At 42.2% G+C, this 25,313-nt stretch overlaps 1 protein-coding gene across 2 annotated transcripts; it reads right to left on the bottom strand.

Annotated features, from left to right (window-relative positions):
* Positions 1-489: 489 nt before the first annotated feature.
* Positions 490-24,215, bottom strand: usp33 (ubiquitin specific peptidase 33). Of its 2 annotated transcripts, none has more exons than XM_084368634.1 (24): positions 24,054-24,215; positions 19,791-19,889; positions 19,095-19,148; positions 18,899-18,961; positions 13,880-14,029; positions 13,454-13,562; positions 11,064-11,133; positions 9,514-9,627; positions 9,204-9,282; positions 6,981-7,422; positions 6,731-6,871; positions 6,493-6,608; positions 5,881-6,053; positions 5,698-5,768; positions 5,581-5,614; positions 5,439-5,484; positions 5,154-5,334; positions 4,894-5,020; positions 4,605-4,774; positions 2,599-2,680; positions 2,337-2,445; positions 1,604-1,706; positions 874-942; positions 490-707 (listed from the first exon to the last, which is right to left on the bottom strand). In XM_084368634.1, exons 2-24 carry the CDS (start codon positions 19,872-19,874, stop codon positions 550-552), a joined length of 2,745 nt encoding a protein of 914 aa, XP_084224760.1. In that variant the 5' UTR covers positions 19,875-19,889; positions 24,054-24,215; the 3' UTR covers positions 490-549. The 2 variants fall into 2 exon arrangements, with proteins under 2 accessions (XP_084224760.1, XP_084224761.1); XM_084368635.1 differs by having other exon boundaries at positions 6,731-6,859.
* Positions 24,216-25,313: the final 1,098 nt, after the last annotated feature.

The raw sequence follows: 25,313 nt of genomic DNA, 5'->3' as shown, positions 1-25,313 counted from the left end.
AGTTCATTCCTGAGACTAGTCAGTAATTAGTCCCTTCATAACCTTAATGATTTTCATCACTTGTAAGTGTCACATTTTTGCTCTCCGTCTCTCCGTTCATTGAACATTATTCTCTTACAACAGGAAAATGTGTGATATATCTACAGCAAGGTGTATTGTGATTCATCAGTATCAGCAACACATGACACGTGGACACACAGACCGGTATGTGCTCGTTTGGTCAAGAAAAACAACAAAAAAGAAAAAGAAATATGGCATTCAGTGGAATTTTTTTTAGCTGCACATAATTTAAATGCTCGGTTCTGAAAACAACCTGACACATGGATACTACAGTGCTAATAGAAATTTAAGAGCTCTTTATACAGATTTGTACAACGTGACAAACCCTTTTCCAGACGTGTTAGTTCCCTCCGTCGGCTGTCGGAGGCCGACGCGTCGCGGTAAAGATGAGGTCCTTTGCTCGGATGCTTTTGAAATAAAAGTCAAGTGCAAAATAAAAAGGCTTTTCGTTTATTGAATGTTTTCCGTCGCTTTCTGCAGAGTGCTTGGTTAAACGGAGCGCGTCTCCACCTCGATCTTCTCCTCCGACTGTGACGACTCTGCTTCCTGGTGGCCGACGTTCGGCCGAACCGTCACGAGCGGACCGCCGCCGTAGATGGAGTGGAGGAAGTTCCACGTCTCTTCGGAGATCTGGCCCGAGTCGGCGCCTGCAGGGTGCGAACACACACAGACGCTCCTCAATTTATTGGGTTTACATTTCTTCTTTTTTATGCTTTAGCAAAGATTCAAAACATCTTTCTACAGCGTAACAGTAGAGAAATAACAACACTACAATAATAATAATAATAATAACAATAATAATAATAAAAGTACCTTGTTTGAGTGTTAAATGTCCGTTCTTGTTTACTGTAATCTTGGAATTATCAATGGGTCCCGGCGGATCTTAAAGAGGACAGAGAAAGACAATTAGTCATCATAATTACATTCAAAAGTAACACGCAGGCTTATTTCTCAGCCCTAATTGTTTCAAACAGCACTGATGTCAAAAAGTCAAATGTTTCTGTCACACCGTGAAAAGCAATTTCTGCTCCCCACTCGCTTCAGAGAGAAAACAAATATTGGAGGAGCAGAAGTCGGAGGAAAAAAAGACGTTCGCTGCAGTGCCAGATGTAAGCCGTTATAAATAGATATGACAATACAAAGCAAGAAGAAGAAAAAAAAAAAAAAAACGAGAGCGAGTGCAAGCAACTGAAATGTATTTTGACACTTCATTTTGCTGTAGCAGAAGGGAAACTTGACTCGGGGGACCGAAGCAAACTCTTTGAAGATAAATCAAAAGACGAAATGGGACTTCACAGTTTCTTTTGAACATGAGCGGCTTCTGGTGACGACAGAAGTTGGATGTCCCACATAAAAACATTTATTTGCCATCTTCTCCGATCCATATCAATGTATAGATAGAGATGTAGAGAACATCAAACATGAGCGAGGCAGCTTTTCCTTGATATGTCACCAGCAGATATCAGACGGGAGGAAACGTTCAGCCTTTTAATCAGACATTTAAACAGCACTCAGAGGAAAGGAGAGACTTCTGTCCAATTACCATTGTCTTTTCCTTTGACAAAGCCCTCCCACTCACGAAACCACTGCATGCTGATGCAGTATATGACCACTGGAGACTCCTCCTCCTGGAACGCCTTGTTCAGCTACGGAGCAGAGGGAGGGAGAGGGGGGGAGAGAGGAAATGGGGGAGGAGTGAGCGGTAGAGACAAGAGGGAGGAGAAACACAGGGAGGGGGGGAGGCAAAAAAAAAAAAAAAAAAAATTAAGTGAGGATGAAAGGATTGAGAGGAGAGGAGATGGAAAACCTAATCAATTCTCTCTGGTAGTTATTCCAATTAGAAGACAGTCTGAACAGAACACTGCACCAATTTCATCTTTCTTGGAAATGACACAATCCCTGCTCCTCTTGTTATCTTACTGAAGCTCTTTCTAACACACACACACACACACACACACACACACACACACACACACACACACATCTTCTGAGAAGCCATTGTGCGAGTGGGCAGACTGAGCCGGCAATAACAGCTGCATCTGTCCCAATGCATTAATGATAAGGCTTTCATCAGGCTCACACCTCTCATCTCCTGCTGGGGTGAAGAGCACCAACACATGCAGCCTATCAACTGGTTCAATAGTCAGGAGAATAGGCCTATACACACCCATGTGAACTGGGCTGCACAGAGACACACTCACACACTATCCATTATCACTCACACCAGCTTTTTACTTCTTACTGTGGCTACAGCTCTCTGTGGTTCGAAGCCTTACCCTGACAAACATGTCCAGCTCCGACTTGCGCCGCTTCTCCAGTTTTTCTATCTCAATCTGGCACGTGTGGCAAACGTACAGGTGGTTGACAGCTGGTCCCCCTCCGTACCTGCAGGGAGCGGTCCACATTAACTCACACAGATGAAATCGACGCCACAAAGGGAACTGTAGCGCAACTGTGAGCACACTGAGTAATGGGAGATGTGACAATGTTTACAGCCTCCAGCCCGTCGCACACAGTCGGCGTGTGCACTGTATGTACCTGCTGTAGAGGTGATCCCACACGTTCTGCGGCAGCATTACCACCAGGTCGTCGATGAACGTTGCTTTGTTGGGGGGTACACCTGACGGGACACATTAAGACATCCATCAGACATTAACAGTGTGACATTGTGACTGCTGGTATGTTAAAATATGCACAAACACATTAAAGTCAGTGCTCGAACCTTAAAATTTGAGCCCACCCGATACATCAGGCAGTACAGCACAGACTTCTTATTTTATTTTATAAAACATAATGCAGAAAAGACCCTTGAGGTAATTTATAATTATTAAATTCCCAGTGAAGTTCGATCAGTCATTTTGGGCATTAAAGGTGCACCATGTAGTCGTGGGGAAGCAAATAAACAAACTAAATAAACAAACTCTTTGTTTTCATGACTGAATAAACTAATCGACTTTAAAGGACAACACAACTTCATACTGTTTTACTTTGTTTATATGTGGCGGACCCTGCCACCTTTCTATCTTCAAGCAGTGTTCTGGGGACCTTACTTTCCTCCGAGTACAGCTTGTTATATTATTATATATTTCTGAGTTATTGCCTCGATAATATTATAAATATTAAAATTCTGAGTTTGAATTTATTCTCCAAAAGTACACAGTGCCCCTTTAAAGGTTTCCTGCGTCAATTATGTATGTACGTTTGTCGCAAGTGTTTGATAACCGCATTTCAGAGGAAACTGCAGGAAATGTGTGTTTAACTCCCCAATATCTATATCAGCATCTGACCAAACCTCTCAGGCTGTTTAATATCTAATATTTTCCCCTTTTTTTCCTGCCTTCAGTCTCTATAATTAGAGCAGTGGTATCCAACCTGGGGGTCAGGACACCACGAGGTTTCCCGAGATAAATCTGAATATCATCAACACATGATAATTAAGGAATAAAACAAATTTGTGCACCACAAAACACTTTATTTTTCTCTAATCTTTTGCCCTTTCACCTTTTCAAGCCTTTAAAAATCCGTCTAATGAAAGAACTTGAACTCAATTTCACACAGAAGCCATAATCTGTGACTGGGGACCCAACAAGTACAGCAATCTCAACTGAATTTTTTATAGATAGAGACAGCTGAGGAATGACAGGAAACAGCCGCTGCGTTAAAGGACAGGGTGCCTTAGACATGGTGCACTCGCTCTACAAGGTAGAACATTAATTTTGCAGAATATGAAACAAACACTGACATCATAAGAAAGAAAAAAGGCTCACACTCTAAACCAGCAGAGAAACTGCACAGCACCAAATCGTGTGGGTGCAGAAAGCCAGCAACAATTTACTACAGCAGAAAAACTGTGGCGGGATAAGATAATGAAGTGTATAATGAAAGGCAAAGCTTAAAAGCAAAATTAATCTACAGTAATTATCTGTTTTAGTCCTTCAGTGTCTTTAATTCTTCATATTCAAATGATGTTTTATTCTACAAGCTTATAAAGGAAAGTTAAAATAAACTGCAACACTATTGTATTAAAATAAAACAATCATGGTTTCACGGCACTGATATTATGTCTGCTTATAATATCTAACTATCCAGTTATTATGTTGCCGGCAGCCGCAAAGGAGGGGAAACAACCTTCACGTGCTTATTTACACAATGGTGCACATTCCCCACTGCCAATGTATACCAACAGCTTTAGCGCAAATGTTCATTCTCTCCTCCTTAATTTTCAATTTCATGTTTTCCTCCGCTCCCTGAATAAAGAGCAGAAAAGAAAGGAGCATGATTGGCACAAACCCTTTTAGAACCCGTCCCTCTTCTCTGCTAAAACGAGAAAGAAGGATCATCTGCACAAAGAGACATAAAACCCCCTTTGAAGTCTGCTGTGTTGCGGAGGGAATACTCTGCTTTGTCAAAGACGAAAATCCACAGCAAGGATGAAAGCAGAAGCTGTGTTAAGAGATGGCAGAGCACAACGCTTTTGCGCAGGGAAGGGAAGAAAGGGTGACCTCCGAGTGATTTCAGTATGACGACAACACGGTCGCACGCACCTCCATGCGAACACAGGAAGTCGTCGTTGGAGATGGGGCCCGGTTCGGCGAAGGTCTTGAACTTGTTCAGCCACTGGCGGGAGATGTAGAACTGCAGGAGGCTGGGCTCCATCATGCTGAACAAACCGGACACCCTCCTACGTTCTTTCAGCGCGTCCTCGTTACTCTTTCTGTGGCAGGAACAGACCAAAGATTAATCACTGCTGCAACGGAATAATCAAAAGTAAGATTATGGAAATCAAAGCGGCACGGTGAATCTTAAAATGTCCCGTCTTGTGCATGCGCTTACTTGTAGAAGAGCACATAAGCCTCAGCGTTCTGGACGCAGGACTCGGACACCTCGGTCACACTTTGGTCATCGAATTCATACCACAGATTGTTCACATCATTCCTGCAGTACGCTATGTAGTGGCCACCTGGGATCAGACAGGGGGAACGCGTTAGAGCGGCAGCAGTCATAAACCTAACAAGTACATGTGAAATGTTTCTATGGGCTAATGAATGCAGGACATTCGTGCGTGCCAAGGGAAGGCAGATTTGCCCACTCACTGCTGGCAGTGCCGTGGTGACAGATGACTGACAGCAGGTCATAGTTGGAGGTCTGGGCGGAGCTGTCCTTGGCCAGGAAGGGCTGCAGGTCCAGGCCCTCGAGCGGGAAGGAGACGTGGGTGCTTATCTTGGTGGAGAACATCAGTTCGTGTCTGAAGCGCTTCAAGTGGATACACAGGATCTGGAGCACACAGAGGGTCTATTTTAGAAGTCTGATTTTTGAAGACATTAGTGGAAAAGATTTTAGTTTCTTCATGATGTAAACTACAAGAGTTGTCGGTTTACCTCTGGCAAACTTTGCATTTTACAAAATTTGACTCCATTTCGTAATCTAAGAGGGAAAAACACGAAGAAGAAGGGCAATCAGTACAGTTTCAGTCATTTTTTTCTGTGTTGTGTGTTGTTCGGTTCAGAATTAGTAACTCACTTCTTGCATTTTTCACAGCTGTACATGTTGTCTCCTAGAAAACAACAAACACACAGTTATTGAGACATCAATCTTAATGTTTGTGCTGGCAGAGCAGATTTCCACCCACTTGCTCACCCTTTAGTTCATCTCTGGCGAAGAAAGCTGCAAGACAGTCTTGTAGCGTAACCACTGGACCCCAGAACCAACTAGGAGTAAAAACAAACAGACGGTTTAAGATGAATAAAAAGGGCAGAGTTACAAAGCCACAAATACTTGATGTGCGTGTAAACAACAACAGTGTCCATATTATTAACACACCTCTTTATGTATTCCATGACAAATGCAATCCAGCCCTGCGGTGCATAAGCTTCCCCACAGGAGCCGGCTTTAACCAGGGAGGTCTGGTGGGTGGAGGAGTGGAGCTTGGCCAGGTCTTCCTTCCCCGGGATGGGCAACGAGATATCCTGGAAGTTCTCCAGGGTCACGGACACCTGACAGCAACAACACAGACAGTGAAGCTTCATCTTTGCTCACAAATCAATCCTGATTTTTGTTTTACACGGATTAGTCACTTTATAACAGAGCTGGGTGATGTGGCCTTAAAATAATATTGTGATATTTTAAGCTATATCACGATACAGAATATATATCTCAATATTTTGAAATCTCCTCAAAAGCATTATGTATTGCAGAATATTACTCTCATTACAGTTCAAATATCACAATGATACGACAGTGGACGTCTGCACTGACAGTGTATAAGAACATCGGAGCTAAGCACCAAAGTAGATTTTTCCACAAAATTACATTTTTAGCACCTTGAAATAACTTTTGACACCTCTCGTGCACCCGTTACTGTCCATCTTACCCTCTCAGCAATCCCACTATCTCATTAAAGACCAAAAAATTCATTGCAACATCCACACTAACCCGATCACAGGTGAGGCACTGAACCGAGCTGACAATGGTCCCATCGAACACATCTGAGATGACACTGCGGTATTTCTTCTGCCGCTTGTTCTTTGGTGGGGAGAATGTGGTCACTGCTGAGGGACCGCAGAGACAGAGAGGGAGACACGTGAGGATAGTGCTTTACAGTATGTCAGCAAAGATCGGCACGAGATAGCTTTGAATCTCGGTTTGACTGCCTCTGATTATGCAGAAGTACCTTTCTTGTGTGCAGGGTTTAGGCTGGGCCAGCCTGAGGCAGCTTTGGGCGGGCTGCTGGACATTTTGGGAATGTGTCCCTCCATCGGGACTGGACTCTGTGGCCTGGTGTTGGTGGACATTTGGATGTCTGGGAAGAAATCTTGTTTAGAGCAGGCCAAATATTAGAGTTTCAAAAGCACAAATTTGATGCTGAATAAGTAAGCAGAAAAATAAAACTTGACATTCTGCTTCATAATGTCCATAATTACCTGTTGTTCTGCCTTGAACCTTGATGGCTCCCTGGCTGCTGATAATTGGTGTGGCTTCAGTGGTGGTGTCAACATCTTTGTCCATGTCCACTCCAGTGCTTCCACCCATAACACCATTAACTCCAGAGCGGTAAAAGTCATTGATCATATTCTTCTCCTTCTGCCACTCCCTGTTGGCCTGGATCTCATCTTGCTCAGGAATCAGCATCTCAGCCTCATTGGTGTCGTCTATTTGCACATTCCCGCCCTGCACCTCGTTATCGGCCCGGTCGCTACTACCGCACGACTCGCATGACTGGAAGTCGTCTGACTGACTGTGGTTGTCCTCCTCGGGGCACTCGTCCACCGTGATGCCGCTGGACTGGTCGTAGGGCTCGGGCAGCGGCTCCTTCAGCTCCTCGTGAAGTTGATCCATCAAGCAGCGGAGAAACTCCTGGGAGTCCTGGAGGCAGAGAGGGGAAAATCACAAGAAATGTTAGTTGAGGTAGCAAATTAGTTCTAGCTGGGAAAATGTTAGAGTTCTTAACAGCTATTTTGGGTCCTGAAGTCTGTGAAAAAATACTTAATTTCCTCTCCCTGAAAAGAACATTGAAATGTAGCGCAGCACTAATTCTTCCTAAATATAATCGAGCTTGACAAGCACAGCCAAGCTTTCCCAAAGCTAATTTTTTTCCAATTTACAAACAACAACCACTTCACCTCCTTGTTTATCCCGATTCTGCATCACAAAATCCAAATCCAAATGCTCATGAATGTGTAATCAGACTTAATGAGCCCAAGCATCCAATCTCCCTCTCCAGCCAAATGAACGCTCCTCTCCCAGGACCTGGAATGTTAACATCATTCATAGCAATGCTAATTCCAAGGCTGCGCAGCCCAGCGTGGCGTGACAAATGAATATTCCTCAGCTAACTCCTCTGAACAAACTCTGGCAAGCCAAGAGGAAACAGGCCTTTTTATCATTTCACCACTCAGGCTTATAAATCCCTTATTTACAGACACTGGAAAAAGACAAGACGTGCTCCAGCAAGAAGTCTTTCTTTATATCAATGACACGTAAATCTTTTTTTCTTTTAAGCACCACCTGAAATCAAATCAAACGATTAATGTGTGCATCTGTGTGTGAATGAAAGTCAGAAGCTTGTAACTGAAAAGTACAGGATTCAGTTTATCTGGCCGAGTGATTTGAGTTGGAGCTAATGTAATTTCTATAAAGGAGTGAGCACGGAGGGATATGGAGTGGAAGAGAAAAAGGAGAGACTGTATAAGATCTGGGACAACTTTATGGCCGAGCGCGGGCCCGCAATAATTACAGCTCAGCACAGAATCATTAGGGAAAAGTTTAGTGGAAGGAAAATGATAGGGCTACACCTAATGATCATTCTCATTACCGATTCATCTGCTGATTATTTTCTTGATTAATCATCAAAAAAATTGACCCTAACAACAAACAGTCCAAAACCCAAAGACATAAATGACAAAGAAAAGCAGGAAATCCTTACATTAAACACACTGGAGGCGGCAAAATGTTGACATTTTTGCTTGAAAAATTACCAAAACAGTTAATCAATTATCAAAACTAGTTGGCAATTTATTTTCTTTCAGTCAACTAATCAACTAATCATTGCAGCTCTCGTGACATGTTTGTATGATGTGTCGGTCCTATTACGTTTACACCTGTGTCCATGCATTTGTTGGTTGGTTTGTCAGCAGGATTACACAAAAATTAACTAACTAAACTAAAAAAATGGAGAATGGGTTTCCGCCCAGAAGAGACCCCATTAACTTTTGGTGTGAATCCGCAAAAAAGGGACAATTTCTCCAGCGATCAGGTGTATTCAGGTGACTGTTCGGCCTTGGCGGAGGTATGCTCTCTACTGAGTGGCCTTCTCGTTGCTGAAAAAATAAGGCATCACCCACAAGTCTTTGACACATTTTGAGAACCTACCCAGCACTACAAACACGACAACACTCCACCAACTGTGTAATCAGTTCAACCTTTTATATTCATATTCACTCATCTGCAAACCACAGAGGTAAAAGCAAAGAGCCCACTCGTTTAAAACACAACAGCTAATTATCCTCCAACGCAGAAATGAAACGAAATTGCAACCATGCTGTCTAGCATGTCTCCAACTGAGTGTCTCCATGTTTTAATTATAAAACGAATGTGCTCACATGCACTTTTATTGCGCATTTATTTCACCATCTGCAATGACCCACCTGCTGAGAATACCCTCTAAACATGGGGTTTATGGCTTTGATCCCCTGGAACAAGTTGGTTGGGACCACGTAGGAGACTCTGTAAAGTGACAAAACACAGCCTGCTTAACGAGTTTTGTAATACACAAATATCACAATTAAAAGTCTCGTGGGATGCAGAGTTTATAATCAAGACTAGCTGATACAAAAACTGTGGCTAAGGAGTTACTGTAACTAAGTTACAGTGCCATCGCTCTGGGGAATGGGGAATTAATGAAAGTGGCTCGGGGGCAAACTTATAGGTTCGTGCGATCTAAACAACAACACCTACCTGTTCTTGTGCCACAGGTCCGACACTAGTTTCTGGTAGCTTTTGCAGAGCGCAGGCTTCTTGTCCGTCCTCACCATGCCGCCACATTCGAGAAAGAACTGTGTCAAGGGCGGGCTGCAGTGGAAAGGGGGATAAATAGATCATATGCGAGCACCAAACCAGCTTTTACTGAATATCTGTCCCTGAAGAGATTGATAATTATTACCAAAAAGCTTGTAATGCAGTAGCTAATTCTCAAAAACCTGCATATAATCCTCAAAAGGGCCAAGAGAAGCAGATGTATTCCAGGGCAGTACAAGATAGTGTAATGTCATTATAATCCCTTATGTTTGCAGATGACTTTTTAAGCTCTGTAAATCATCTTAGCTTTAGTGTGTTTTTGCTTTTACATTCACGAAGGTCACACAAAGGCAGAAAATGACAAACAGGAGAGGAAATCCAGAGGTTTAAGTTCAGCATTTCTACAAAATGCCGTCTTCTGCCTGCATTTCTGATTCATTTCGTTTCATAAAACCATGTTTCACTCGCAGGGTAATATAGCAAAATTCCCAGGGCTACTGAAAAAATCCACATGCAGCTGAAAGTTGAGGGACATCGGAAATAGCTGAGAAGAAAAACAGCTGAGGGGATTTTATTTGATGGATACGGAGCGGACAGGAATTTGCAAGAAAGAGACAAACTGCAGAATGAATAAGGCATGGAGTGTTCCCTTCCCTTGGCAGGAGAAAAGTCCTTGGAACTGAATAATGACCCGACAGTAAGTGAAAGAAGCGGCGCTCACACAAACACACATCAAAGGGAAAGTTTCAGAAAAGGTCCCTCCTTCCGCAGCTGCGTGACTCACTTCCTCCTATTTTTGGAATGTGATTTAGATTGCAAATTTTGACCCACATCTTTTCCCATTTTGACTTGTATCCAGACGAAGCATCATCAGTTTAATTCAAAAAACGCACCGGCCCCTGGGTGGATAGTATTAAAAAAGGAGGAAGCTGTGCTGCTCCACCAAGAATAAATAAAAAGCAAGAGGTACAAAGTAAGTAATAACCCAGCCCAGGGCTCTGCAGTTGAGCCGTAATTTAAGTGACCACACCAAAAATCCAATCTTAAAGAATGAGCCAGAAGGATTGGCAATTCAATAAACAATAAAAAAAAAATGCGGCAGACTGGGAGAGAAACAGCAAAGGGAGACGCATAAAAAGACATAGCAGGAAGAGAAAAGCAACAGAGGAGATGTAAGAAAGAGTTGGTGTTCATTTGTAACAGAAGACCCTACAGGGAACTACAAAAGGCCATTTCTGCCGTCTCAAATGGTGCACTGCAGCAATTTTCACTCAGCCGTCACTCTCCCAAATGAGCATAGCCTCGGTCCTTTTTTCACAGACAACAAGAACCAGGCAGGCGGTGAATAAAACAGCAAATGGCTCATGAAAAAGGAGCGTGTTGAAAGTGTGGGTAGTCAGTGGAAAGTTACAGGAAGGAACAGCAGAGAGAGGTGATGCGGGGTAGACGGGTAGATGCGGGGACAGAAGGTGAGTTAACAGAGGTCTCACCAGTTGGACAGTGCCTGGAGCGCAGCGTTCATGTAGCAGGTGTTGCCTATGTTCTTCAGCCCTGTCAGGCCTGAGGGAGACAGAACACACCGGGGAAATTAAAACAAGCCACTCATCAAATGCTTGTAAATTTTGATGGCAGCCACAGAGCCTCTACATTGTTAAGGAGACCAATTCCATTTTCGAGATTCATATCTTACAGCAGGAGCAGGTAAGTGGCTACCTGCTGTCTCTTAAATCAGCTGCTGTGGCCAATGGTCTCAAATATTATTTTTTCTGACCAAGGTAGTGACAGCTGATTAGTCTTATACAAGGGTTTTATAAAAGTTCCCTTCAGACAGGATAACATGTCCCACATTGCCTCAAAAACCCCACTGAACAGTTAATATTAATATATTCTGTCACTCCAACTAGTACTCTTTCATGCAGTGTATAATCATGCTGTACATTTTGGAACTACAGTTGCCATAATGCTTAGCGGGATGTAAACAGAGAGGATAACTAGAGCCCTGCTGTTTTTATCCTACACAAAATAAAATGGGTGACAGCATATCACCACAATAACAGCTAATTACTGCTAACTGTAGCTGCTGTTAGCTAGTTAGCACAGTAAGCCGTACAGCTAGTACGCGAACTTGGGGCACCAGGGGAGTGTTTCACCGCTAGCACGGGAGCTTTGGACCGTGAATAGCTGGTTAGCATTGTATGGGGTTTTTTGGGGGGTGAAAATGAAAATTCTACAAAAATTATCATCACCACTTATCCTGAATTATATTGCAATCGCAATAACTGGCGAAATAATGACTTTATGACCCTATCATGTAGCCCTTTTTGTAGGAAACGGCACCATTAAAAGTATGCTGAATTAGCTATCAGCAGTTCCTACGTGCAAGGTACCCATAGATGTACAGGCAGCTATCACTGGATTACTTTCATATGGAAGAAAATGCTAAAATGTGATCATTCGCAGACAAGCTCTAGAGTTACATGGAGAGTCACAAGAGCTTTTTTGCAATGATTTTCAAGCCGATTCATTTCATCGTCAGTGATATCCTTGGACAGTGTAACTCACACCGAATCTAAAAATATGTGTATCACACCGGTATGTTGAGATTTGTCTGAGCTATGACTCTGCAATTTGTGGCAGGTGAGTTTAAGAAGCTTAACTTCCTCAATGTCAAACGTGTTGACGAGCAGCTGCAATCAGCCGCGCTATAATAATTAACTTCCTGTTGTTTTTATGTTACCAGCACGAACCTTTCCCTTTCACCTCGTGCAGCATGTCTCTCCCTCTGCACACCACCTGCAAGCTCTCCTTCACCTCCTTGTGGAGGCCTGCTTCACAGTATAAAAGCCTCTGATTTCATGTGACCAGCTTACTTTGCCGAAAACATTATTAGTCTTACAAAGCTCGTCTCCACCTCCACCCACCTCATATGATCTGTATTTGCGACAAAAATAACCAAGGAGGTGACGGTGCCAAAGCCTGAGCTGCACCACATGAGGTTCAACATAACATATGTCATTTGGTGGAGCCTGTGTGTGTCTCACAACACTGAGTGAAAATGTTATTTGCATCGGTGGCTCCAGAGGGACTGAGGTACTCAGCACTGAAGTGTTAGTGCTTGGTCAACCCGCAGAGCTAAAAAGCCTGTAGTCCTGCTTAGAGGCAGTGTGCGACTTTCTGTTGTCTGTAGTGTTTGCGATAGGTCTGTTCTGTTCTCATCAGCAGAAACATCTGACAAACCTGTTTCAGAATCACAGTAAAGCGTTGACCAGTTTGTTTTGTTCGTCTTTCGAATGATCTTTTGAATGTTTTGGCTACAGTCGTCGTAGTTTGCTCAAATACAACTTTTAACAGAGTGAGGCAACACATCAGTCATTGTTCGCCAGCCTTTGTACTTGAAAGTCTGCTCGGTGCGTCAGGCTCTTTAAAAACACTCATCTTGCCATTTACTGCTCTCATTAATTGATATCGTAAACTGTGCTTTGAACTAAACCAACTCACTGAGCTCCTGTGCTTGAGGTGTCACCTCAAATCATCCATGCAATGTTCTTTTTTTCATACTTTTATTAGAAGCTGATAAAAGTTAATTAAATTTTACGCACCTCACTGACTTCAAATTATAAATGATGAGTTAATGATAATCTGGGCATGAAACGTGTGTGTCTACTGCAGCGGCACTGTAACTGTAGATTAGACAACTCTGCATGACTGCATTAGGTACAGGTACATTTAGGCAGCCTTCATTTGTAGTGTTTGTTAACTTTGTAGCTGATATTTGTGGGAACAACTATCATCTTATAAAGACAGAATTTCCTCACAGATAAACTGGGTCTCTAGTGATAGATAACAATTATTTGTGTCATTCATTTTGTGGTTCTCTGACCTCTCGCACGCAGGTCATCCTCCTCCTCTGTCTCCATGTCCAGGTCTTCACAGCCTCCATTAGGGGGCACTCTCAGAGAGGTCGGGCTCCCAGGGGCCCTGCTGTTATCCTGGAGCAATAGCACAGAACACACAGACCCCATTATCAAACTCTTATCTAGTAAATGAATAACAGTATACATTTCGACAGTTCAACTGTTACTCAGGATCGACTGGGGGGAATTGTTATCGCACACAAGAGCACATAGTTATGTAACCAAGTGATTATGCAGTTAACCCGTCTATTCAAACAACACTGGCTTATAAAAAGATACATACTGCATTTAATTCATAGTCTACATCACACCTGGTTTATGACTAAACCATAGCTGTAAGATGTAAAGTGATGTACAGTGATGACATTAGTTTGAGTGGACCTGGTTCTTACCTGACAAGCATTCTGTGGAGAGGGGAGGGGTTTGGTGTTGGCGTGGGGAGAGTGAGGACCTAGTTTACGCTCCAGGAAAACCTCCTTGCCGCAGGCGTAGCACCACACTCGAAGCGTGGTCAGGTTCACTGTGAGGTTGTGTCTCGTCTCCTACACACAAAGTTATTAAAGAAGGGTCATTTTGTGAATAGACATGTCAGACTGTCAAAGCAAAACGAAACAAGACGGATGAAGCACATCTTATCTCACTTTTTATCAATGAGATAGGGCTGTAGCTATCGATTCTTTTTGGAATCGATTAATCTAGCACTTTATCGATCGATTAATCGATTAATCGTATATATATATATATATATATATATATATTTATTTATTTATTTTTTTTTGCATTTTTAAACAACCAAAACAAATAATGCATGACGAAAATGATGTGGCTGTAAAATGATCAACCATTTGGCTTTAATTTCTTAAAAAAACAGAGGTATTTCTTACAACTCAAACATTTGGCTCCAAAACTTTATTGCAATTTACCCATTTAGTGCAAGTGCAAACAATTAAATAACAATACAGTTTCAACTTACTGTAAAACATGTATAACATGTAACACTATGAATCAATACAAACTTAAATAGTAACGGCCATTTTGCCTTAGTGTTGTCTTATACAACATTACAAAAAGGGATTGCACCTTCTAACCACCTACTAACAAATAATATATAATCTCTGGGATAGGCCTATTTGCTATGGTAACCTAGCAACCTATGTGTGTGCACGCATGCTGTGTTATATATAATTTTATGTTATACATAGCACCAAATCACAACAGAAGTCATTTAAGGTCACTTTTCCTATAGAACCGGCCCGGACCGTGTTCGTTTAATTAATAATTTCTTCATCGTCGCGCATCTACAATTCTCCTCCGCTCTGTTTTACGAAGGGAGGAGCTCCGGACCGACGTAAACAAACACACGTGCACACACACTTACAGACAGACAGAGAGAGAGAACATGTCACGTCGGTCTCAACTGTCTGTAAAGCAGATATCATATCTACGTTTTTTAAACGCGCACAAACTGATTCTGCTCTGGCATGTCATCTCGAGCCTTCGCAGCTCTCCGTCGTGGTGGCGGATACGCAATGCAATCCCCCCCGGGCTGCTGGAGAACCAGCGTGAGGACGTGAGTTTAGAGGACCAATCAGAGCCCTTGCCGTCTCCGTTTCCCCTCGACGGAGTGACGGACACTTAGAAAATCTTTCATGCGCCCGGAGAGGCTCTCCGTCAGGCTCTCCGACGATGGCTCTCTGTGTCCGTGTACGGCACTTTACGCAGTAGTAACAACGGTCCGTGTGGAACATTCAAGATCCCTGCGCGTCATAGGAATTTAACGACGCTTCGAGGCAGAGTTTTTGCCTCGACCAATTTTTGTAATCGAGTAACTCGAGTAACTCGATGAATCGTTACAGCCCTACAATGAGATGATTCTTTATCTTCAACACAATCTACCAACATTTCTTTAGACAATCAGCAGGTCTTATATAACAAATGTGAGCGTGCCTGCTGGCAGCAAGGCCTGTCCAATCGGTCTTATCTATGGTGCTTACAGCTTACAGTGCAACAGAACAAGACAATTTCCATCAAGCATCATATAAGATTACAGCCAAGATAATGTCACATGCTGCCACTTTCTGTCCCACTACTACCAATCTACAGTATATGGTCTGGTGTATATTGATGATAAAATGAAAACCTATGTTGTACAATATAGAGATGTTCCAAAACATTTTTTGTCTCCTTCCTAATAAATTACAATACCTGAATTTGCGTATTGACCGAACCTGAGTACTGACGTGATACAAGTGGGTTAAAAAAATAGATATAGATATTGTGAATATTACTTAACACCTGTATGTTGTTCACCCTGTATGGATATTATATGGCTTAAACAATAAACACAGAGAATAAATGCCGGGGCTAATCAGGGCTAATGAATCACATGGTGATCAGTCTATCAGCATTTTCCGTACATTTGTTTTTCCAACTATTGCAGTTCCCTTTTAAAGGTAAAAAATTTTAATCTACAATTACATACACCAGGTGCATACATTTTCTAGTGGCTTTTTTATTATCGATCGCTCAGTTAGTTAGTTGAAAGAAAATTAATCACCATCTGTTTTGATAATCGATTCATCATTTCAGTCATTTTAAGCAAAAATGTCAAACATTTGCCAGTTAAAGTTTCTTCTATGTAAGAATTTGCACCTTTTGTCATTTATGACTGAAGAGTCTGAAGGTTTTTAGACTGTTGGTTGGACAAATGAAGCAATATAAAGTCTTCACTTTGGGCTCTGGGAAATTAATCTAATAAATAATAATAAATTAATCCATTAATCATGAAAATAATCTCGATAAATCGGTAGTTGCAGTCCTACTTTTGTCACACCAAATGAACAAAACCCAAAGATGTTCAGTTTATTGTCACAGAAGACAAAGAAAAGCTCCAAATCCACACAATGGAGAAGCTGGAACTACATTAGTTTTTGCATTTGTGCTTGAAGTATATGCTCAAGTGGTCATTGATCCCTAGTACTCACTTACTCTATGAGATGTCTTGCAAGTAAACAAACTCAACCTCCTTACCCTCCTAAATATTAAGACAAAACATCCAAAAAACCCTACTGTGTTTAACATTTTATGGTAGACAGTGGCTCGGAGCTGAACGTCTCGGCTTAAGGTAGAGGTGAGGGTTGCAGCAGAGCAGATTTTTGCTGCTGTTGAAACATGGCCGAGTTCTGCTGACCCACTGCTGCTCTGACAAACACCGGCAGCCTGGCAGGTCGACAGGAGACTGAACGTGAGCGGCAGCCGACCCAGCAGACTTTGCATTATTCATCAGGGCTGCATTAGCCTTCACACAGCGGGGCAGAGCAGAGCTGGCAGAGGGGACACACCAGACAGAGCGCGGCCATGAAACTCCCCAGCTTAAATAATTTATGAAGAAAAGTATACCAGGTAGGGCATTAATAACAAGCTGGATTTATAGAGCTTAGAGCGTGTTTTTAAACCAGCCCACATAATGTTTAGTAGCTCTCGTATGGATCATTTATTATGTTCATTTACTTCTGGTCTACGGTTCATAGGGTTCAACATCGTACCTTAAAAAAAACATTGTATTCAAGCAAAACAAATCTTTAGTGCTCCTTCTGCACACAATCACACGGAGAATAAAACTTGGGAGATGAAGATGATATAAAACCTGTCCGAGCGTGTCAGCAACTTATACTGTGCTCACAAATAATGCACTGCAGTGCAAAACTTTTATGTTGTTGCTGCACCAACTTTTACTCAACGCCTGCTTCAGCGTGTCACCTTCTGATGAAAGGCATGTTGGGTCTGGTTTTGCTTCCAAAACCATATCAAGTCTCCTCTCCAGCCATCAGCATTCAAGACATTACTGACCAAAATCAATAAGGGCAGAAATATGGTCCACACATGTATGTGAACGCAGAGTTCATGAGACCTTATTTCAGAAAGATTTGTTACCTCCACTCCACCTGTGCCTAAGAGCCCACTAGGAAGCCCACTGTTCACTGGGGGTGCACATTTGTGCCAGTTGGGCCAAGTGTTGTCAATTGCATTTGCAAACTTGCTTGGATCGTGCTTCTGGTTTGAGAAATGCGAACGGCCACTATTACTGTCAGGGTGAGTCTGTCAGTGGATTTGGACAGACACACAAAACTGCTCAAGAACTGATCAGCAAATCTGCTATTTAAAGACGAGAACTGGTCGCCTAAAAGCAACTTTAAGGATGTGGTAACATTCCTCCATCTGCAATATGAAGAAGGATTTCCAAAGTTTACCATTGGCTGAAGCTGCTTCAGAGGTCCGCTCTGCTGCATAATGATGTTTGAAATATGATCTGTATGTAAATACCAATTACATGTCTCATTTGGTTTTCAAAAGCAAACGGAGAAGTCGAGCTTCTGAAATTAGCTGATCTAGCTGCAACTTCTAACTTCAAAACAGTCACTCATGTTTACTCTTGGTGTAGTAACCTACGACAGTGCGTGTGAGCTGATCCAGAAGCAGAGTTTCTCACTGTAGAGTCAAGAGATTAAACGTTTCCCCCCCCTCAGGGCCTCCAAAGCACTAATTAAGCATGGCCTTCTTTCTTACAAGATTTAAAGATGGCTTATGCTCAATAAACACAAAAGGCGGCTGGTGTGCTGCACAGACAGATGTCCTGGATAAGCAGATAGATATAAAATCCATGATGATATCATTTCAAATCAGTCAGCTAATATTACATCTCCCTTCCAGCCCACTCTCTGTCTTTCATCTGTGTGGAGGGCTCTACTTCTAAAGAGGTTTGCTCTTGAACAGGCCCTTTCTGGACAATGGTTAGATCAGCTATGCGGATACTAATAGGCCAAGCAAATTACATGTTTGCTCTCATATTCTTCCTCCTAGTCTTCTAACCCCACTTGGCCCTGGCGTGCTGGAAGAAAAGCCTGAGTCAACACTGCGAACAGCAGAGGCTGAGTAAAGCTTTAGAGCAGGCAGGAGGGGCAGATACTGTAACCATGGAACTGACAGTATTACTGATTCTCCCCCACTTCCCAGAGGAATGGCAATTAATAATGGATGATCCGCTGCTGAAATTGCACTGAACGTGGAGGTGTAGGAAGACAGAGCTGGCTTGATGTCTTTTAACAATTCTTGCACTTCAAAAAGCTACAAGATGCACGTGCTGGCTCTTAGAGAAAAATGTTAAAAATAAAGCAGGGCTGGAGGCAGTTTTATTCCAAGTCATGCCTCCTGGGACTCCAAAGTGGTATTCCAGTCCAGCCCTTTCATCTGTGCCTCCTCTGCTTCTCTACCGGCTCCTATTTTTGTTACCACTTTTTTTAAATCCAACCTCACAGTCAAACTTTCCAGATTTCATCCCTTTCTCTCTCTTTCTTGGGTATTAATTAATATTTCCCAGCTGAAAGGCTTCAGTCAGGTCTGAGATCTCTCACCTGCGAGTGCACGGTGCTGTGGTCAGTGTGGGACTCTCCACAGCCTACATACGCGCAGCCATTCTAGAGAGAAAAACAAACAGAAGGTGTTGACACCAGGGTGTTAAAAAACAAAATAGGGATTGCATGTTGTCACATAAAATTTCAGAGACATTGTTTGTTTTGTTTTTGTTTTTGGCTGTGAGCACCGTCTTACCTCTAAACACGCCCACAAATTTGGTCCTCCAACTTTACAGTCTTGGCACTGGCCCTAGAAAAATGAAGAGACGCTCAGGTTAAAGTCACATGTTGTAAAATGAATCAGCAGGACAACAGCAAGGATATATAAAAACATGTTATTGAAAGTTTTTGCCAAGTTGACCAATTTTAGGACTTTTAAAACCGTTTTAATACCTCACAGAATGTGATTTAATATAAATACAAATTATTAAAATTGATTAATGCAGCCTGAATCCTAATTAGTGGCATAAAATTGATGGAAGGATTGACCTAATATTAAATGATATCTATTTACGTTTTTGCTGAAATTAACACTTGCAGATTACGAGCCGATGAGCTTCCTAGCACCTGTAGCTAGCAGTAGTGACAGTGTTTGCTACAGCTGCAGACAGAAACTAAACAATAAAGTATCATGTTTTGGGGTTTTTTTGGTTGTTTATTTACATTTTAAAACAGATCCCCATCTACTTCAGTATTTTAGAAGAATGCTGCAAAACTGTTTTGCTGTGAAGCTCCAGAAAAGTTTGATGGACTCTAAAACTTCATCCAACTTTCCATCAGCATGGGGGTCCGTAGAAAATGACTGAATTTTCTTTTTTGGGTGAACATTTCCTTTAAGAGTGGCTCGTTATGAGTAGGGCAGTTGACAGGGTCGTGATGGAGGGTCACTTACATGCGATTTCTGAATGAGTTCCTCCTTAGTGATCTCCCCCACACAGTCCAGGTGGGGGCAGTCACAGCTGGACGCCGGCGGCATCACTCACCTACAGGTCTGAGAGGGACAGAGAGAGAATGAGAGGGATGAAGGAAGAAACACAGAATGAGTTCACAACTTGACTGCGTGACTCCTTGAGTTTCTAAAACAATGCTTCTTGTTTTAAAAGAATGTTTCTCGACCACAAGTGTGATAAAAAAAATAGGATATATTCACAGAGGAAGTAAAACAGTCAGGCTGACGTAACCTGAGTCACCACCACACAACCTAAAGTTTTTCCTAACTGAATGACTGGCAAATTCCCCTTATTATCAGCCACTGGCACACCCAAGAAGCACATCACACCACAGCAACAACTCATGTGGAACAAGCACCGTCTGAATGCCGCCACCATAACTGATTTGAGTGCTGACGATGCAGAAAGAAACAGAGCCGATGAACAAGTTACAACAAATCTTCCGCAAACAAACACTGCCCCAATGATTCAATTCTGCTAATCACCAAAGCTCAACCAGTGAATCTGCAAACCTGTCTGTCCTCATGTGAAGTCTGCTGATTTTATCCCCTTTCCTATGAGAGCAGGATCTAAAGGGATGGCCCAGTCTGAGAAAGGCTGGCAAACATGGGTCATTGTGCATGAATGGATGATGCCTCTGCGGCAGTGGGGGACCTGTAGCTGCAGAGGCAACATGAAGGACGCAGAGGTGAAGGAGAAATGAGGAAGTAACACTGATTGTGTTTACACGGGCAAGTATCCTGATTATGTACATGTTTTGGTGGACTGTGGTTAAGTTGTGCATGTAAACATCATATCCTGGGTTCAGAAGCCTGGATAAGGCCTTATGCCAGCTTTGAGAAGGCCTAGACAGAAACTGCATTACTGAATCCAAACACCTTATTCAAGTGTCTGATCAACGTCTGCCATGTGTGCAGGTGCAACATCAACAAAGTTACATTATAGATATTCAGTGGACTTAAAATTATAGTTACCAATACCAGGTCAGCAATCAACACTCAGTCAATACATATGAATGGTGGAAATGTGGAGTCAAAAAGCCAATTACACTTTTATAAGTAGTGCATACCTCCAACAGCCCCCTTTGATTCAATCAAGCCTAGTCCAATATCAGATCAAATATATCTAAATCTGCTAGGTCCTGACTTTTATTTGGATCAGCATCAAATTGTACTCACTTATAGATCCCAGCACGTGAAATACGCCTGATTTTTTTCATCCAGATCAGTGAATTATTCCCTGAGAAATTGACAAAAAAACATCCTGATCGACACCAAAAGTTAATGGGATCTATTCTGTGCTGAGACCCATCCTCCACCCAAGTTTTGTGGAAATCTGTTCAGTAGTTTTGTGTAATCCCGCCGACAAACCAACCAACCTATTATAAATTCCTTTATACCTTTAAGATAGACTTCTGCTGTTCTACTTTCCAGTGTGTATGAAAAGAGGAAGCTGAGACAAGACATACAAGCCCTGTACAGAGGGATGACAGGAAACCACAGGGGATTTCTATTATCAGGCTTAAGGATGCCGCAGTCCCAGCCTCCTCCTCAAACGGACAGAAGCTCGTGAACTGCCTCAGGAAGCCTTTAGACGAGCAGTGGATTCGCTTGTAGATAAACTACAGTCTGAATGTGAGCAGAAATCACGTCTCTTAAAGATACAATATGTAGGAATTTTGCATTAAAATGTGTAAAAACAACTAGACCTTTGTTGTATATTTTGTTTAGTGGTGTACATTATCCCAAATGTTTACAACAATGCTCAAACACAGAGAAATTTACAGAAAGTTTAGTCAAGGTAATGCTGTGTTTCACTTTGTATCCTGCTGCTATAAAGTCCTTGAATGCAACTTAACATAACGTGAATAAAACTAAAACATTTGGCGACCTCGTCCTTGATGATTTGTGCCTGAGTCGCTTTAGATAGACTTTCACCAGCGATGGTGGCTGTTGAATGTGTTCACCACCAGTGAAGCGTTTATTCACCCCATCCAGATTACTTTACAGTACATTAGCCATAAGCTAGCGAGCAATGTCAGGCACTGATGGTGTGTATCTGTGTGTTTGAATTCAGGTCGATCACTAAACTCAGCACTCACATGCGCCTCCTGTTATCTCTCTTCTTCTCCCCTCTCCTCTCTGTAGTGTGGTTCATGTAGAAACATACATTTCCCCTCCATTAAAATTACAGCACAGAAACACATGACAATGGCGGTCACCTCCACGGGTTATGTGCATAGTCCGGTTGATAAACAAGAGTGAAGATGAATCACTTTTCAATCCCAAAAGTTTCAAAATAATCTCTAATGTCTTTCTGTTGGTCAATGGCTCCGGATCAGCGCAGAATCTGATGTGACTCTGGAGGTTTGTTCCTCCAGAAGGTCTCGCTCTGCAACCGACTCTCATTACGGAGCTGGCCAAGCTTTGATCAGTTATACATGTATCATGACCCATTTATCAAGCAGCAAATGCATTCCAGGTGGTAATACAGATGTTGGTATTTCAGTCTTTATTTATGCTGTCTAAATGTGTGCCAGATTGATCATAACGACTTACTCCGGTTGAAAAGGCCTCGTCATGCCTAAAAGTTGTGATCTTGAAATGTGTGCATCCACAAGTATCACATCCATGAATGTGTGACCACTTTGCCTGTGGCAAGGCCAAAGCGAGGCCCTTGCACATTGACATTTGGGTTTCCGAGGAGTTTCCAAGTGTCAGTGGTGTGATGTCAGTGGTGTGATGTCAGTGGTGTGATGTCAGCAGCGCTCTCCTGTGCTGTACGTGATTCAGCGGATTTAAACCACACCAGCATGGTGAAAACCTCTTGCTTCTTCAGACCTGAGATGCAAAGCTTTGGCCAACAAACATGTATGAAAATGTATGTGGAAAAGCACAGAAGACATCACGTCACCTTATATTTAGCGGTTGATAAAGTGATTATTCGTGTTGATTCGGGGGTTCACATGTGCTGCTGCTTGCTGGCATACACAACATGTATCCTATGAACACGTCAAGTGGGAGATCAGCATGAACACAGGAAGAAGCTGATCCTCATGAAGTCCATATACCTGATTCCTCACGTAATCAATGCCATCTACGAGTCTGTTTGATAATCAAACTGGTTTACATCCACTAGAGCTTCTTTCTTTTTCATACAGGCTCCTATAATGCCCTGAACTTTGAGAAATTCAGTTCATAAAATCAAAGAAATACATTCACTGTGCTTCCAATAGTGCACAGTCACTATTACAACTCATAGTAAGCACCAGGAACATCGATTCAGCCGGTGGTTTCACTGCCAAGCCTCCAGGCGATTACGCATAGCTGGTGAAGAAGAAATCTCTCTCCTCATTCTGTCACCATCACAAAGCATCCTCACCCTAAAACTGTCTCCACAACCACCATAATTATTATCCGGGGGGTTTAATTCTGCACAAAGAGGAGGTACAGTCAGGGTGGGGCGTTGACTTGAACCAGGCAGTGCACATGAACCCGATGTTGCCAGATTCTGTTTTATCCTATAGCTTAGTCAACTTGGACGATAAACAATGGTGCATTAACGCTGCAAGACTACACAAATAGCAACCCTAAGTGGCTTAATAGCACAGTTTAACAACGAGAGCCTCCACAGAAGAGTAAAATCAGCCATCATATTGAAAACGTAACATTACCTGGCAGCTAACGTTAGCTAGGTACAGAGTGCGACATTTTTAATACACTAGCTAACTGCCGATTTGTTTCAGACAGGTTTTCAGCTTATGTTGAGCCAGTTAAGACTTCTGGAGATAAAGACAGCGGAAGTTACAGATGTGCGAGGCTTTGGCCTTGTCCACTGCTCAAAGTGAGCTGTCAAACCCAGGCGAGGCGTTGACAGCGTCATGGGCTGACTAGCAACCTTTCGCTGTTAGCATTAGCCTGTCGCCAATAATTAGTCATCAGATTGATCTTTAGCTTTGCGAGCTCGCTATAAAACATGTAATGGCGTAACACGCAGGCGGTGGATAGATTAAGCCACATTAAAGAATGTTAGAGCAGAGATGGTTCGCTATTGATAACCATCTCGCTGGTAGCATGCTAGCTAGCTAATGTTAGCCAGCTAACGTCCCTGTATTACATGATCACCGCCGATCCCACAGTGACTATACACTGGAGTCAGCAGCAGCTAGCTAGCATCCAAAGAATAACGTCAGCCTCGATCCTTACCTGCACGATGAAGAGAAACGACGGCTCTCAGGTAGATCCAGTTGTATTTGATGTGTAAGACACGGGTTCAGTCTGTATTTACAGGCATATTTCAAAGGGCAATCCTTCACATTAACGGTAACCGTTCCTGTCCCTCAGCGTGGTTGCTAACGTTACAGCAGTCTCCGCCCCTTTTCCGGTTAAAAAGAAAAACCCATAAACCCGCCCCATCCTACTGTAAACATTACATTACATTTACACGTTTATGCCCTTTATACTTTTACAAAAACGTAACTGTGTGTTATCACTATGAGCAATATTATTGGCAATATTAGTAAACCTTAATTAGGTTGTCTTAAAAAAATAATAAATCTGTGACAACAGTGTTAGCAGATGTACCCAATAGTAATGTGACTGATATAAAAAAAAGTGTAATAGCTTCTGTTAAATAGTTATTTCCTAAATTAAAGATAATAGGGATGGGAGAAGAAGTGAAAAAAGGGTCACCTGGTGATGAAAATAGTAAGGCAGTATACAGTAAACCCGTCCCAAGCGCCATCTAGCGTGATGTACAAGCATTTTGTGACAGGAAAAGGAAGAAATAGCAACAAACTTTTAACATCAAAATGTTGGACAGGCAAAGTCATTCTAGGACAAAATATGCTTCAGTTTTTGGATTGGTGTTAATCCCTTTCTCTTCCCATTTTAGTCAAAAGTATCTAAAAGTATTTTGATGACCTTGTTTGTAAGTAAACAGGAGGAAAACACATAAGACATGGTGGCAATAATATTAACCTTAGAAATAATAAGTGCTTTTACAGTAAACAATGCTTCTTTTAAAATAAAAAAATGGTGACAAGAATGGTAACCAATACTGGTAAATGTGTGCAAGTCAAAAATTCTGAGATACCAAAGCATGTTTTTTTACTTTCTAAGACAAAATCAAGGCACAATAAGTCAAAATGTTGTCTTAGTAAGTCAAAATAAATATATCTTAGTCATTTTTATGAGATAACAAATCAAAAGATTGGCTTGTAAATTAGAATTATGTGATAGGAAGTCGAAGATATCAGATGATTAGTTAAAATGATGACATTTTTTTTTAAAAAGAAGGGTAAAATGTAAATGGATGCTGTTTCTACATGTTTATTATACTTATCTCTGTGATAAAAGCCTCCACTGTAATACCTGAGAAAGCCGAGTGGGGGCGCGGAAGCTCCACAAAGTTGACATGGAGCATGCTTTTATTTTGAAAGCCACGCTGGATGGGCGCGTACTGCC

This window comes from Pagrus pagrus, assembly GCF_965226575.1.
Source record: "Pagrus pagrus genome assembly, chromosome: 12".
Taxonomy (NCBI): domain Eukaryota; kingdom Metazoa; phylum Chordata; class Actinopteri; order Spariformes; family Sparidae; genus Pagrus; species Pagrus pagrus.
This window is presented reverse-complemented; position numbering and strand designations above follow the sequence as displayed.

Coding starts and splice junctions, on each gene's coding strand:
- usp33 (XM_084368634.1), bottom strand. CDS start 19,874: ATGCCGCCGGCGTCCAGCTGTGACTGCCCCCACCTGGACTGTGTGGGG. Junction 18,962..19,094: donor ATTTGTGGGCGTGTTTAGAG/GTAAGACGGTGC, acceptor TTTTCTCTCTAG/AATGGCTGCGCGTATGTAGG. Junction 5,335..5,438: donor AAATGCAAAGTTTGCCAGAG/GTAAACCGACAA, acceptor TGTGTGCTCCAG/ATCCTGTGTATCCACTTGAA.